This window comes from Heliangelus exortis, chromosome 3, assembly GCF_036169615.1.
Source record: "Heliangelus exortis chromosome 3, bHelExo1.hap1, whole genome shotgun sequence".
Lineage (NCBI taxonomy): Eukaryota > Metazoa > Chordata > Aves > Apodiformes > Trochilidae > Heliangelus > Heliangelus exortis.
In genome coordinates, this window is record NC_092424.1 from 24,193,214 (window position 1) to 24,210,302 (window position 17,089).

The 17,089-nt window shown below is 36.7% G+C and overlaps 1 protein-coding gene across 29 annotated transcripts in view; it reads right to left on the reverse strand.

The window, feature by feature from the left end:
* The window catches only part of ESRRG (estrogen related receptor gamma), a 404,999-nt gene that overhangs the window by 101,888 nt on the left and 286,022 nt on the right, over positions 1–17,089 (reverse strand). For all 29 annotated transcript variants that reach the window (XM_071739656.1, XM_071739667.1, XM_071739658.1 and 26 more), the window contains one exon: positions 10,123–10,239. In XM_071739656.1, the coding sequence (XP_071595757.1) occupies positions 10,123–10,239 (117 nt within the window). The remainder of the gene's footprint in view (positions 1–10,122; positions 10,240–17,089) is intronic.

Below are 17,089 nucleotides of genomic sequence, written 5' to 3' on the forward strand. Positions count from 1 at the left end.
AGCAAGATGCCTCCTAATATTCAGTAATCATTGGCAGGTACCCTCAGTCTGGATTCCAAGTATATTTGTGACATCTTTTAAGTCATCTTACCTTAACTGATTCCACAAACTAGATCCAGAAACGCAATGTGCCTTGTGACAATTATGTTCCTCTTCTCACATTTCAGTGGATAACCCTTGGGACTGGCCACAGGATGGGTGTGGTGTCCAGTTGGACTAAGGTGTCCACTTCTGAAGCTTTCATTGAATTACAGAAAATATGAAAATGATATATAACTTAGGAAATACAGACACTGGACACCACTGCAAATCCAGTTGGGCAGTCTGTTAGAAAAAGCAGTATGTGGCTGTACAACTATTAAACAAATATATAAGACTGATTTGTTGACTGACTCGGACCAGAACAAGAGACATAGCTTCTCTGGAAACCCTTTCTTCAGTCAGCCACCCACAAGACTGAAAAAGAGTATTAGAAAGAGACAAAGGACAGTGCTGTTGCAATAAATAATTTTGATATGGCTGGCTAAAAATGACAACAGCAGCACTGCTGCATGGACTATCTCTTGGCTAGAAAAAGGAGAAAAAGAAAGGAAAAAGACAAAAGGCAAGGAATATGATCTTGTATTATTTGTTGATTCCTAGAATCTCCATGTGCTCAGCATGCATCATGTTACCAACACACCCTCTTATTAGTCAAGCAGTTTTGATGCAAACCATTTCCTGCACACCAACAATTCTGCCACTGAGGGCACAGACTGGAGTTAACTTGATTATAGAACAGTATCACGTGGACTTCCTTTTAGAAAGTATTTTCGTTTTTCTAACTTTAATATTTTAATAATTCACTGTTTTAACATGGGCTGCAATAAGATCCTCTGCTAGTAAATTGCACAGTGTTGATTTTGGATTTGCTGCACTAAAACTGTAAATCACATTGACATCTGATCTTATACCTGATGACCCTGAGAACAAAAACCAGATGCTTAAGAAGAGAAAAACAGATTAACATATTAACTTTGTTGGAACAATAAAGAACAAACAGGAAAATATTAATACTATTCAGTATGTGAATATATTTAACGTAGCTTGTGTCTGGTTTTCTCCAGAATCATTAATCTAATAAAAGACTACTGAGGCTTAAAATAAAGCTATGTTTTTCATTTATAAAGATTAATAGCTGTATTAAGTCACTACTAGGAGGGAAACAGATTCCCCACACAGTTTCCCTTTTCTGTCATATAAATACTCAAAGAAAATAAAAGAAAAAGAAGAGTAAAAGAAAAAGACAAGGCTGGTTAGACGAGATCTATTACTAGAGCAGGTAGTAAGCATGGCAAAATTTGACATAATGACAATTTACTGCTCAAGATGACATTTCTTTCAGGCTGTTGACTTTCAACCACAAAAACCCACATTACAAACTGCAAATGAAATAATATTCCAGCCCCTCATCATGACTCAGTGAGTAGAAATGACAAAAGACTCAGTGCCTGTAAAAACACCTCCAGTTTGAAAAAGGACGACTGACCAGAGAGAATGTTGTGTTACTTTGTTACAGTACTAAAGTCCCAACAAACCATGTTGATTTTAACTGCTTTTTTGTAGGACAGCAGAGATTTAGAAGCATAAAATATTTGAGAGACAACACTCTGAGGTCAGAGTTAACAACTGCAGATGGGAATGTTCGTGCTTCTCAACATATTTGTTGCTTTGTCTGAGTGAAGAGGCCAAGAGAGTTCCTCAACCTCCAAGCTTTTTTGTTCCAATCCATCCCAAGAAGCCAAAGTCTGCCTCTACATCTGCCACATGGATCCTATTTAGCCGAATCTACATAATTTCAGCACTCCACCCCAAATAATCCTACCATACAGCCTGTTTCCACTAAGAGTTTACACTGTCAAAGTCATTGAGGAGGTGTGAGTGCTGCACAAGTAAGGACTAAGTAAAATATAGAAAGGGGCTGGCTCCAAAGTGGCATTTTAGAGGTATGTATATGCTTCACTTGATAAATGCACCTTCTACATGAGATGCTGAACCTATTCCACTCAAGTAGTGGATATACAAATATATGCATAACAGAAACAGAAAAAAGTAACAATAATAAATAATAATAAATAATAAATACATACATAAATAAATAATAAATAAATAATAAATAATAAATAAAAGTAACAAGTAACAATAATGACACTCTTCACAAAATGACCCCTATTTAATATAGGGCAGGACCCATGTAAAAGAATTCAAGCACTCTACAATAAATGGCAGTGCCATATTGATGTATGTGTTCATGGGTGGCAGAAACCAAGAATGAAAGGCAGCTATTTGTCTGGGAGCTTATAGGAAAAGATGCCATCCCACATACTTCAGACTTGTTTCTGCCTTCCCTTATCACCTTTACTGCTGTCATTGCACTTTCAACGCATAAGCAAATGTTCACGGGGGCTAAACCCACCAAATACCTGTTTTTTAAAGTAAAATTGTAATTTCTACAAAAATTTAAAAATACTGTTTATTTTAGGCTCAAAAGAAGAAATATGACAAATGAAGATGTTCAGCTAACAACCTCAGATATTTTCTCATCAAAAAGTGAGTACTTTTTAATGGTATTCCAATTTAAGTAGACTTATAATCTGCAGGACATACTCCTTTAAATTATAAGAAATTAACAGGCAAGGTCTGTGCATGCATAAGAAAAAATACCGTAGACTGTAATGCATTAAAAAAAATCTTTTAAATTCACTGTTTTCAGTAAAAAAGTAAACAGTAATTATAAGCTGAATGCATTTTTGGACGATGCTTGCCTGACTGCAAAACCCTGCAGTCACTGGGGTTTGCACCAGTGCCCACTGTGGGAGCAGAATCAAGCCTATCATCTAATCTCAATGAAGCTGCAGATGCACACAACAGCAAACAGCTTTGATCTGCAGATGTTAACATCAAAAAAACAAATGAAAAAAAACATTCACAAATCTCTGGAAAGCCAAGAAACATAAATAGTTCTCCAACTCAGACATAAAAAATACTGGTTTCTCTGCTTCCTATCGCCTCAATTTTTATGAAAGTGAAGTATTTGTTTAAAGGGACAACTGAAAACAAAACTGTATCTAGAAAGAGAGAAACTGTTTAAAAACTGAGTCAAGGGAATGGCTGGGACTTCTCTGCTTCATTCCCAGTGAGATCAGGGGGACCAAAAATGCTCAGAAGCAGAACATAAGCCAGAGTGGCACAACACTACAAGACACAAGCAAAGTGAGAACTTCTCAGGAGCACAACAGCTGGTCTTAGCTGTAGATATTTTTCTGTGATATCTAAACCCAAAAGAATACCCACATCTCAAATATTCGCTTTTTCTTGATTTTTTTTAATGGATGAATGGAAATGCTAGTTTCTTGAGCTCACTATAAACACCAACCTGCACTTGAATGGTTTGTCCTTTCTTATCAGTTACAAAGACTGAATAGTCATGAGGCCTGTTTTAGGGAAGTCAAATTGGGCTGTCAGTTCTAATGTGTGAACTGGACTATCAGGCCACATTTTGGTTAGTAGCAAAGAGGCCTAGTTATGCACACCAACAACACTTAGGGATTAGTTTCTATTGTTTCCAAGGAGATTTAACAGGTCCCACTACATATTAAACCAAGCAGAGGTTGAATGAAAGGAAGGAGAGCAAGGGAGCAAGGAAATAAAAGGAAGAGGAATGGAGAAACTGAGCAGATGAAAAAAGGGTGGAAGAGGTAGAAGGGGAAAATGATAGGGAAGAAAAGAGTGAAAGGGGGGAAAGAAAGGGAGAGCAGGGGAGGAAGGAGGAAAAAGAAACACCTCCAACAACATACCTGCACTAGAAACCAAACTATGTCATAATACACTGAAACACAGAAAAGGGTTGGTATTCAGAAGCAGCTTCAACAGAAGATGCACTGAGTTATCTCTTGAACTTATAACACAGGAGCTTTGTTTAATATCCCACATTAATGACGGAGCTCCTTAAGCGTAATGGGGAGCATAAGAACTATCGCAGAGGCCAGTGCTGCTCTGTCATCCTGTACAGAAATATTTTCTTTGAATGCCATTAATGTTTTCTGCATCCCTTTGTTCTAATTTTTGAAAGGAGCAGAAACTAAAATTTCCTACACAATAACGTCTGGGGTTTTTTTGGCAGAATAATGGTCTTGTGAGACTTGCAAGAGAAATTTACCCTGGCAATGTCTTCTCAAAGTAGATGTTGTTAGGGAGAATCCTATTATGCAAGATTTTTTGCTAGCCTCAAAACAGAGGTGATAACACATTTCTAGCTATAAACAGGATTGCTTAGTTTTATTTACTGTTATGAGAGAGACTCCAGTGATCTGTTCCTGTCCATATCATGTGTCTCTTTCCAAGAGTCAACTCAAACTGCCAATCCTCCCTGCTCTACTGGATTCATTTTCATAGATTGTCAAAACCAGAAAGGATCAATAAAATAATTTAATCTGATCTGCTGCTTAGCACAAGTCAAAGATGTTCAGACAGCAATCTTTGCATTATAAACTCAGTAATTTATGCTTTAAAATAGACATACCTCTTTTAAAAGGTATTCTTATATTTGAATTAATGAAAGCTCTCAAAATATAAAACAAAAAACCTTTAGAAACTCCAATTTTATTGTCTTAAGAAAAAAGTTTAAGTAATGTGTAGTAATCTTCAGGTTGATTACAGTACTGTGAGCATCTAAACTGTTCATGCAAAGCATCTTTTTTTCCTCAGTGCTCAAGGAAAAAAATTGAAATATAGGATTTCTTTACACACAAGGCAGATTCTGACTACTACTTTAGCACTGCTCAAGGGGTGCTGACATCACTTTGAAGGACTATATGAAATCTTTTAACAAAAACCCCAAGCTAATGAACCAGAAGCGTTTAAGGGCTACTCAAGTGCGGAGAGTTAAGTACATCTTGCTAACTGCACTAATGTGATGGAAAGGATTACACTGAAATCAGCATTGTCACATGACAGTGCTTGGAGAACTTCTTTTAATTTTTAGAGCCTGAATGATGGCTAACATACTACCAACAGTAAAGATTCACAGGCACAAAAACGTGTACTGTTGATTTCCCCATAGCATATGTTGCTAACCCTGCCAAATTAACAGCAACCTAAGGTAGCTCCAACAGCTTCCATTAATACCAGGTGAGGATCTGACCTCCCATTTTTAATTGGTGGGCTAATGAAACTGGAATTCTGTCACTCTATTTTAACTGGATTCAAAATGACTGCTGACAATTTGTAAATTACCCATTCCTAAGGAAAATACAAACATACTACTGTGAAGCAACCCAATTTTCTGTCATTTCATCTTTCTTTTTATTTGCCATTTTCATCATTTACTTTTCAAATAAATTTAGATTTTTTTCCTTATGTATCACCCACCAATGAACTACATTGTCTGAAATAACAAGTGGTGCAGATCAGCTACTGTATACAACCCATTAAAAATCCTGAAAACTGATAGGTACCAGAGATAAGAGATATGTGAGAGATATATTGGCATTCAAGAAGTATGAACGAGCACTGCTCAGAACTATGAGAGTTAAGACAGGACATAGTATTCTAGATGGTCTAAAAGCTGTCACTCAATAGATTCTCCCTGTGAATTGTAATTTTAACATTGCTACAACAGGGGGACAAATAAAACTGAGGTTATGGGCTTTGCTTCCATGAAGAAAATTGAAACATGGAATAATCTCTTGAAAAAATAGTTAAAAAAATGCTGCTTCTGAAAGAAAAAGTAATTTTATTTTGGAATAATTACTCCAATGGAATTATGCCACATGTGCGGCTTTTTGAGAAAGATCTGCCGTATAGTAATTTTGGAATATTATCTTCTATCACAGACGTGCTAGTTTGTAGTCCCACAGATTGTATTAAGAGGCACATAGTACCAGTGGAAGACTAAAAGATCAACCAGATCAACTAGCAATAGAAGAAAAAAAAAAGTCATATATCTACCCATGATTTCCTGTACCAACTTAGGCAGTTTTACATCCAATTTTCCTTCTCAGGAAACAAAAAAATCAGCTCACTCCAACTAGCTGTATAAAAAGGCTAAATAAATAGCTAAAACACCCAATCCTGCACATTAATAGAGAGTTAATTCTACCACCTGAAGTAAACTAATACCCGGCTTCAAAGTTATTTGAAAGACAAGACTTAAAAGACTGATTATAAACTAAGAGAACTGAAAACTAGACAATGTCTTAAAAGTTTTCATTTTTACAAAGGGCAAAGTATTTTTTCCCTCCTACCCTCAAACCCTTTTAGCAGTTGCAATATTATTTAAAGAAATATGTATGGATGCATTTGAAAAGCTTCTCCCTAAACTACGCAAGAATATTTCTGTTACTTCATTTGTTCTTCTGAATCTGAGAAAATCCACCAAACACAAGCACAGCTGAAGAAACTGTATTTCAGGAGAACAATCAACTGGGATCCTCAAAAATCTGGTTCGTCATAATATGGACACAGAATTAAAAGTAGAAAAATGCAAAATTTCTTCTTTGAGTAAAGTGTATTCTGCTGTGCTGATAATAACCACTACCTAGCAAAGTATATCAAAATATGACACCCTCATATTTGTCATGTGCTTATGAGCTCATCAGCATCTACTGAATGCTTCAGTATAGAGCACAACACATACTCAAAAACACCCATAACACCAGATTTACATTTTTAAGAAAGAGTCCATGGACTAAAACAAAATGAAGCATTTCTCTGGAATAATCTGTAGTGACTTTCTTAGGCTACTCAACCAGAGATGCAGGCAGGAGCCAGGACTTCAACCCCATTCCAGCTCAGCCCAGTACACAACTGCTTTACCCTTCCCTTCTCTAAATTCCAGCTCATGATAGGTGTTGCTAGCAATGCCCCATTAACATCCTCGAGAACATGTACAGAAATTCCCCACTATATTTTGTATTATGTGTGACAAGAAGTCCAATTCCCTCCCAGGGTTTGACCCCAAGGCACAGCCCCAACATCCTAACACTACTCAGTCTTTCACAAAAAACCCTGGATGCCAGATGAAAATCACAACTACCCTCCCACAATAAATTACTTAACATAGTTTGCTTTAAGTGGTTTTCAGACCTTGCCCTAGAAGCTAAAATTAAATTCAGGAGCTTTTTGCAGATGCTGTGATTTCTATAATGAATTTTAGACAACAATTCACAAAATGACAATGGAATAAATGTGAAGGGAAGTGCAGTTTCTGATAATTGTTTTACTTGAGATTACATTTATAACTGTTTGTTAAGGAAAATTTCTTGCAGAAAACTCCACCCTAGCAGGATAAGATTTGTTGAGAAGATGCACACTGGCAGATGTGCAGAAGTTCTTGTAAGGAATATGATGCTCCTCTCAAAGCTGCTTAAACTTGATTTTATTTCAGGTCTGCAACCAAATTATTTTTGTAAATAGATTTAGGCTGTCAATTTCCAGGCATGCTGTGCTATCAGCATGTAGAGACTGCTGTGACAAACATGGAGGCTGCAGCAGCAAATTTTATTACAAACTGGTAATTGGATTGAACAGGTTTACATTTGAATAGATTTACTTCAGCATGATCTCTGACATGCTGCATGGGACTTTAAATCCTTGTCCATACATAAAGAAATGTTTAAGATACCTCAGGAATTATTTAGCTCAGTGTAATATCATGCTAGTCAATTACTTTATATACTGCTTTATACATGAAAGAAGCATATAATTTTTCCCTCATTCTGTGCATAAAGGATGAGGTCAAAGCCAAAACCTCAGATCTAGACTTTCCCATAGGTAAAAACAACACCTGTCTCCAAAACTCCCTTCCAACAAAAACAAAAAATCTCTATTCCAAGTACAGGACTAACAGTATCAGTAGGGCTTCAAAAGTACAAGTGTCCACTAAAGCAGAGATGAAAACAAAACATTCTTGTAGGTTAGCTTAGGTTGTCCTATTAGGTGGACTGAAAAGAAGACACTGTAACTCTCCCCTAGATTAAACAACTCAGTAAGTAAAATAAGTAGAAATCTTACAGATTCGACAACAACAACAAAAAATCATAGTAAGAGTGGAAGAACTACGATGTGTCCAGGCTAACAAAGGAACATTCTTTTCAAATGAATTAGTTATTTTTGTTATTGTAGAACTTTCAGAAAAAGGTATGTATTTTAGGGTAGACAACTTATGAAATTTAAGAAAATTTGTGGGAATAATTTGCATTCACGGATAATGATGACTCATTCAAAAAATCTGATTCACAATGCTCGTTGGAATTGTCTGACTAAATCATTTGAGTTACCAAAACGATAAGAAGAAACATAGTGAATTTACACACAATTTTGGCAAGTGAAATAATTACTCATTTGTAAAAGAGACACTTGATTTTTAAATGTAGTTCCAGAAGCTGCACACAATCCAGACTAGATTTTTAAATATATATATATATGTTAATGGATATGTAATGGTGCCCTCAAAATTAAAAAAAAATTAACTATAATATCTAAACCAATTTACCTGTACATACTTTTGTTAGCACTGTTTCATTTCAAAAGGAGTTGCCCATATATCTGCGTATTAGGTTACTAATGATATGGAATTTTAACTTACTAAAAAAAGATGTTAAGAAGCACAGTCCCTTTCAACAGGTGTCATACTCAGACATTCTTTTTCTTCTACAGTTCATCTAAGCAACGCAAATCGACCCTTAAATAACTGCTCCTGGCGGTCAGATGTGTGAGAATTTGGGCAAGTAAAGAACCCTCCCATCACCACTGGAAGAAAGGGTCAAATCCTGCTGTTCTTTGAGGCAAAATGCCCATTGAATCTGACAGGAGTTTTGCTCAAGTAAGACTAAGGACAGCAGGATTTGGCTCACAGGATCACAGCATCTGCCAAAGTAGTTGCACAGAACAAGGTTTATTCTTAGTAAGTATAATCCAATAAGAATATGTCTGTAGGTGCGTGATAGGCCTAATTTGTCCACCGTCTCTCCACTGGTCTATGTTGTTCTTTGATTTTACCCTGATAGCTGTACATTTAAAACTTTTAAATTAGCATCAAATGATTTTCATAAGTTAGCCACCTATTAAAGCTGACCCTTCAAGCACTGTCAGCAATACGCATGAGACTATTTAAAAATGGCTGCTTAAAACAAAATACTCTCTGTTGGAGACAATATTGAGAAAACATTGCACTGATTTGAAAAGGTTATCAAGCTCAGAAGTCCATGCCATCTTCTGTTATTCTTTCTTGGTGTTAACAGTGCACAACAATCATAATGTATATCCTGCATGCAAATAAAAGCTTATTTTTGCATATACATTAACAACAATAAAAGTACATGGCAGGTGACCAAGATGTAAAGAGTTGCCTCTTTCTGTGACATAGAGGAATAAGACTTCAAATGAGACAGAATTGTTTCTTGGAAACATTTCTTACATTTATCTGTTTTTCAAAATCTTAAAAATGTAACTGATAAATTAAAACACTGAGTATATACTTACAGTGAGATGCTAAGGTTTTCACAAGCTTTAACAAATAAAAAATTTTAAAAACAAGGGGGTGGTTTCTCCTCTTCTGTATGCCATTATTTGCTTTAGTGTAGCAACAGTAACATCAGTAGACATACTCAATACTTTTACATGTTTAATTGAGATACAAGCCTTTTGATTGTCCTAATGGAATGAAGACTGAGTGAAAACAGGGAAAGGAGGGAACAACATGTTTCTGCCAGAACTGAGACAGACTAATAGTGTGTATATAATGGCAAATGAAATCTCTGATAATTCATGGTGTTAAAGCACTAAGCAAAATGAGAAGATATATTTTCATTGTTATTAGTTACCTACTGAAGGAGACAGAATTCTGGGGTACATTTTGCTGAACTACATACAGCTAGAAATATTCCAGAGAAGCTAAACTCTATGTAGATACACCATGATTCCAAATACTGCCATGGAGGGAGACTGTCAGAAAAAACAATTATACATGAAAATTGCCTTTGCAGTAACTGATTAGAACACTTACCAATCTCTCTTTCCTGATTGCCCTACAATTGTTGCATGCATTTGCACAGTGATACACATTGACCTGCTCAGTCTTACCTTCTTTCAGCATGCCAACTTTTAGACACTTCATGAAGCGGCAGGCTTGGCAGGACTTGCGTCTGCGCTTTGTGATTTCACATTCATTTGTTGCTGGGCAGCTATATTCTATGTTACCTGTAACAGAAAGAAAAGGAAAAGACTGACCAACCAACACAATGGATGTATGAAGTACTCATACAATTGCTTGGAATAATTGCTTTTGATGTTGGAATACATCAAAAGTAAACAGTGCTATAGAAAGGAAACACCTTTCAAGTAAAAATGAAAAGCTGATGTAAAGGATCAGGTTTTTTACGTCTTTTTTTTAAGGACAGCTATATGGAAAAAAAAACAACCCAAACCCATCAATAATGTAAATCTGTGTCTGGCTCCCTATATGGTCCCTAGCAAATTCCTTTATATAGGTTATTCCTGCTGGTAGGAGTTGGAAATTTTGATTTCTGTACCATCCCACACAAATAGGGCCCCAGCCTAACAAAGGTACTACAGATCTTCACCTTTCTTCCCCAATAGCAGGCACAGTGCACTGGACAGTGCTCCCCAGCACTGGTACTCCTGCAGCTAGCACATTCCGTGGCTGCCAGGTCAGAGCTATCAGCCAGGACATCACCTCTAGTCGGTAGACAGAATTCTTGTACTGAAAAGCATCAAAAATAGGATCATTCCTACCAAGTTGTCAGAGTAACAAAAACTGCAGAAAACGTTTGCCTCTGCCTCTCCCAGATCTCCTTAAGGCCTAGAAAGAAGCTAGATCCTCACAAGAAAGCCTTCCTGGGCAAAGCAGCATCTCAGTTTCTTTGTTATTGCTTAGTACATACTATCTTGCCTCAAAAAAAACCCCATAACAGCCACATCAACTCAACAGCCACACATCCGTATTGTTCATGGCCACGTTCAGTACAATAGAGTTTGCAGCAGTCAAAAGATCCACCAGGAAACTGACTTTTAAAGAAAGTATCTTCCTCATCGGCCTGTCACATCTTGCTTTAAAGGTATTTCTTTATTTTCTAACCCTTTCCCCCTGTGATCAAGTGCATTAGTATCTTAATGAAAATGCATTCTGTTTATTGCCCTCTTGGGAAGCACGAGGTCATCACACCAAATGCATAAATTGTCATCAGAGACAGTCCGAGCATAATTGCAATTTTCCTGCTCCATGTTTGCTGCACTCAGGGTCCATCAAAGTCCCCTGAAACATGTGAAGGTTCTAGTAATTAGCATAGAGTCTGCCTGGGACTGCAGCATTGATGAAATATTTCAGAGTTAATCACACTTTGTAAACACTGATTTATATTGACTACCTTTCTTCAGACTGATGTCTCCTCATTAAATATCACATTAGTGGATTGCAGGATTGCACAAAGACTCAAATGCTCAGCAACTGCTAATTCAACAGTAAGTAATACTTAAACCACTTACATCTATTGAAAACTGGTTAAGTATTTATGATAAGGGAGGTCTGCATGGTACAATGTATGTTCTGCCAATACAGCATACATTGCACAACCTTTTCAGGCCTTTGTGGGCTTTCTTCCTCCTAGATATTGCTGTCTGTCTGAAAGCAATGCTGGTGAGTAAAACAGATCTTGGTATGTCTGAATGCTCATGGTTCTTGTTGCCAAAACTCAAAAGTTCAGTTTAGTCCTCTGTCCTAGCTCCTGAGAAGAAAGCTGGTTAAGAAACTGAAGAATATGGTAGATAAGAAATTCAGCACAAACAGTTCCTGCAAAACTTCTTTCCCATACACATTAGTGAAGTTAATGAAATTACACCTCTGGAAAGATATGTAGGAAAGGATAGTAAGGGTTAGGGTTCAAAAAGAGATTCACATTATAACACAGCATTGCTAGCAAGACAGCCACTACACAGAGAGAACTTCAAAGCCTTTCACAATTTTTATCTAATGAACTTCATCTTGTTATAGAAAAAATCATAGAATCACAGAATGGTTTAGGTTGGAAGGGACCATAAAGACCCTCTAGGTTCATCTCCCCTGAATTGACAGAAACACCTCCCACATGATCAGGTTGCTCAAGGCCTCATCCAACCTGGCCTTGAACACTTCCAGGGAGAGGGCAGCCACAACTTCCCAGGGCAACCTGTTCCAGCATCTCTCCACCCTCACAGGGAAGAATTTTTCCCTAATGTCTAACCTAAATCTCCCCTCTTCAAGTTTTAAACCATTAGATAAGAGAAAAAGGGGATAAGAAACACAAGATCAAAGATATCTTGGCAGGCAGTCAGAAATTATCTTGATCATAAGCAAGATCTAGATTACAACAGAAAAACTTCAAGCAGTAAAGCTCTGTAACTGAGGCAAAAGAGGCACCCCCAGTATTGCCAAAGCCCTTGTGCAAAGGCATAGAAAACAAAGGTAAAGACTGTCAACATCAAAAAGTAGTATTTAAACCCTGAAAAATGTAAGATTGCTTATTTCCTTAAATAGACGTTTCTGATCCATTCACTGACATTTCAGTTTTGCAAAAAATCCTGTGAAACAGAGCAAGAGTATATAGTGTGCAGTAGATAATGCACAGAAATTGTAACTTATTTTTCCTGCAAATTCTTGCAAATTCTTAAGAACTCTAAAATGAACTATTATTCCAGTCATTAGATTCCTGTGTCTTAACTTAGAGGCGAAATCTTCTCTTATCAATTTAGGCTGCTTTACTTTAACAAATTGTATTTTACAGCATATGTTTGATTTTCATTTTTATGTTAGAAAATCAGCTTGGAAAATATTGGAAAAACTTTCTCCACTGAACTCTTTGTAGAGTTACAGTAACTCAATTTATTGCTGCAGTGAAGAACTACATCTTGCCAATGGCTGCAGCAGGTTACCCTGAAGCATTTCAGCATTTTTCTGCTTGCAGTAATTTAAGGAAACTAAAGTTCTGTCACCACTTCACATACAAATGCAGTTTTTCATTTAATGTCCCTACAGATAGACTTCATTTCTATCAATGAGCTTTCCTTTAAAAAAACCCACAACCTAATGAAATTTTGCAATGGATATGTACCTGGATACATATAATACTTGAAATGTGTTTTATCTAGCATTCAATGTACTAGTGGATACATTTTTTTCCATAAAAAACTAAGTTTCTTGCACAATACAGGTCATTAGACAGGTCATTACAGGTCTCGTAATTTCTTATTTACTTTTATACACTAAAAATTAAGAAACTATTTTAAGTGTCTGGAAATCTGTATGATTTCATAGGTATACTATACCTACTCAAGATGCTCAAAACTGCATTTTATTTCAACAAAGAAGATTCAGAAGGAAGCTTTACATGGTGCCAAAGGCTGAAACTGATCAGCTAGTAAGGGTATATATATAGTCTGAGTTTGCCCAGTCCTGTCAGCAGCTGGAGAGACAGCTGTGTTATACAGCAAACAAAATCAACATGGCAGCTCCAAGTCTCTAAGCTGGCCTGACAAGAATAACTGAGCAATTTATATCTCCTGGCTGGTTTTCAGAAAGGTCCAGCCTCTGATTACTTATTTCAGAGTCCTTTGTACAATTAGTTTGCAGGCAATATAATTTTCTCACTTACTCCTTAATAGAACTGTGCAGCTAGCTGGCTGATAGAATAACAGTGTGTATGTAAAACTTCTGCCTGAAGTGCCAGGGAATAATTTGTGTATTCCTTTCAGTAGCGTAATGAACTTCAACAGTTTGGCAGTTAAAGAGCTGAGTAATGTAAATTAGTACGACATTTGAAAATAAAAATATATGTTAAATCTTCACTCCCCAAACACATAGTCCTGTACTATATAATAATACAACAAGAGTTATGCTATCATGAGTTCCTTTTCTCTCCTCATGCCCTGAGGAATGCTTCTTTTAAGAGAGTTCCTTTTCTCTGCTCATTTGCTAAACTTTATTATCTTAACCAAAAGATGAGAAAATACTTCTAACACACTGTGCCTATCAAGAGCAACTGACTCACTAAAAATATGATGCCATCTGACCTTGAGATAGCAGGTGAACTGCTAAAACATATGCTGCCTAACAAGTGCTCTGTTTTTAGATGCTTCAGACTTCACACACAGTTCAAGAGTAAGTGGGCCAAGATACCATTTTTTTCATCTCATATATGAGGTCTGGAGCTAATGTGAATGAGCTGCGGAGTGATAATCCAATTTTACAGGCACTTACTCAATGGCTTTATAAAAGCCAGGCAACCCAGTAGACTTAGCCAAGATTCTCAAGACCGTTTTGGCTGCTTCTTAAATGGAAGTGACAGTGACACTCAATAGAACAGAAGAGAAGGAGTGAGAGCCATGAAAAAGAAGAAGCCATTGGAAGAAGCAGACCTAATGCCTTGGTATCTTATCCCAAATTAATTTATTGTCATCAACAGATACAACTTCAGAAGCCCACACATACCAAGAGTGTGAGGCTGGCTCCAGAAACTGGATCCAGTCTGTGGGACAGGCTGAAGGAGGAGCCTCTCTTGCAAAAATACTGACATGAACAGAAGCTGCAGAAGACAATTCTTAGCTTTACTTCCCTTTCACACTGTGACAATTTGATACTATAACACTAAAGATGCCAAAGGACCACTATGAGCTATTGGAATATCCTCAGAAACTATATGGACAAGTAAAAGACATGTGGAAGACCAAGATACAGGTTGAAAACATGTTTCAAAAGAGGGGCCATGAGCCATTTAGAGAAGAAGGAGGAATGCTGAAGATACCAGTATTGAAATTTTTCTGGTGTGGGAGTATAGATCCAGGAAAAAAAAAAAAATTAAAAACAAAACCAAAGCAAAACAAAACAAAATAACCAACAACCAACACAGGGGAATTAATTATTCTTACAATGTAATAATTTTATGCTATAATCAGCTCATAAAACTGTATTTCAGTAGCTCCTTATTAATATTCAATAATGCCCCATTTTTCTCCCAAACTTTTACTTTGAGCTTCTGTAACCTAATAGCTTTTTTCAAAAACTTGTATTTAGAAAGCATGTGTTCTCATTATTCTTAATAGAGGCTACTGCACTAGTGTATGTAAGTCTTTCTGCAATAAGGTTACCTTCAGGTACTACCTTCATGTTCCGTTTTCTGGGTGACAGACCCAAAGGAATCCACCTGCTTGTCCATGGACTGGCAGACAGGAAACTTCTGGAAACTGAAAGGCAGCTAGAACTACAGCCATAGGTCCTCTGAGAATTAATAAAAGAGAAGTCTTCGAGAGACAGGAGAATCAAAGCCAACAGAGAGAGTGAATTAGGGTGTGTTAGGTCACACGCCTTGATATGCAATCCAACCACAACAGAAAAGTTCCTAAGAAACTGAGGAGAAGCAGGTGCTGCTGGAAATAAAGAGTAACCAGCTAACTTAGGAAAGAAGGATAAAGTCCCAGATGGACTTAAAAATGTATTTGATATTTAGAGGTCTTAGCAAAGGTGAACTGGAGAAAGTAAAAATACATTCTCTGAGGTCAAAGTTTCAGTTCTTACAGACTCTGTTTCCTACTTTGCAGACAGAACTAAAATGAATTTAGGTATGTGTAAATACAAGTACTCTTATCAAAAAGTTTCAGAAAGGGGTCTTGTTGGAATGAGGTTGGACGTGAACATAACTGAATCCAGTTTTGGCTGACAAATCCTTACGTGGATTCACCTGATACTGTAGATAGCTCTATGAATTGTAGACCTATGAGCCTGCTATATGTCATCAAGAGCTATTGAAGCCTAAAGTTGACTTTATTCACAATTTTTCACCCAGATGACTTCAGAAACAATACTGAGCATGTAGAGCTACAGAACACTTAAAAATTTGGTTTCTAAATGTCTTAAATATTTTTTTAAGATAATAGGATCAGGCATAAAGCACTATGCTTACGTCTCTGTTGGCTTGTATTTCCTTTTCTGTTACAACAAGAAACTCAGGAGGAGCAACTAGCGTTTAAATAACTCCTCAGTGGAAGACAGTATTTGACAGAGGGACATAGCCACCCTGGAAGTATATTTAAAATGAAATCGCTATGTTGAGTTGCTTAAAAGAAGCCACTGTACCACATTACTTAACTAAAATACATACCTCTATATTCTAAGTCTCTAAAACACACTTTCTAATTTTTCTTTTAATCCTAGAAAGGAATAGGACTCGAGTTGTAAAATAAAAAAGTAAAAGGGTGATGCTAATTGGTCTGGATGCATGACATTTTTGCATCAGCCTCTTAACTTTACCTAATGGATTTCCAGCACCCCAAAAATTATCATATTTTTAAATTAGGATGATACTAGAGGTGTTTAATGACACTTGTAAAGGCCTGACCACCCTTGATTACCACTGGAGTCAACTGCTGAATCTTCAACAGAAATGAAGGGCATTTAGATCATCTTAAGAGAGAATCAACGTTAAAGACACAAATGGAACTGATCCTCTACCACCTGGGCATCACTGAAGAATAGTCCAAGTGTAAAGACTGAACTATCTACATTTTGTCTCTAGCAGTATTTTATCTAGGCTAGTTTTGATATATCCTACCAAGTTAGAATGGAAAATTGTCATTGTTTGTTTATGAGCACACATAACATCTTAGTCTGTAAAGTTGCAAACCAGATTACTTTCACATCAATAAAAAAAGGTCATTAAAAGTTATAGAAACGTTAAAATAAATAACTTGCTAGCTAATACTTCACATGTCTCTAGTTTTAAGCTAGGCAGAGCTTTATAAGTGGGCTGGAAGCTTTCAGAAATGTTTATAACAAACAGAGATCCAGACCTAATTATAATGGCATTGATACATACCACTGTACCAGAGCCATTTGCAAACCAAATCTCTTTTTGAGTATTTTTGATGGGTTCAAAATAATCATACACAAATCAGGATGCTCATTCTTACTCTCTAATAATCTAAATGCAGCATATAATTTACAAGGCTGTAAGGAAAGCAGAAACAGTAAAGAGGACAGAACCATCTGTATACTTCTAAGCTT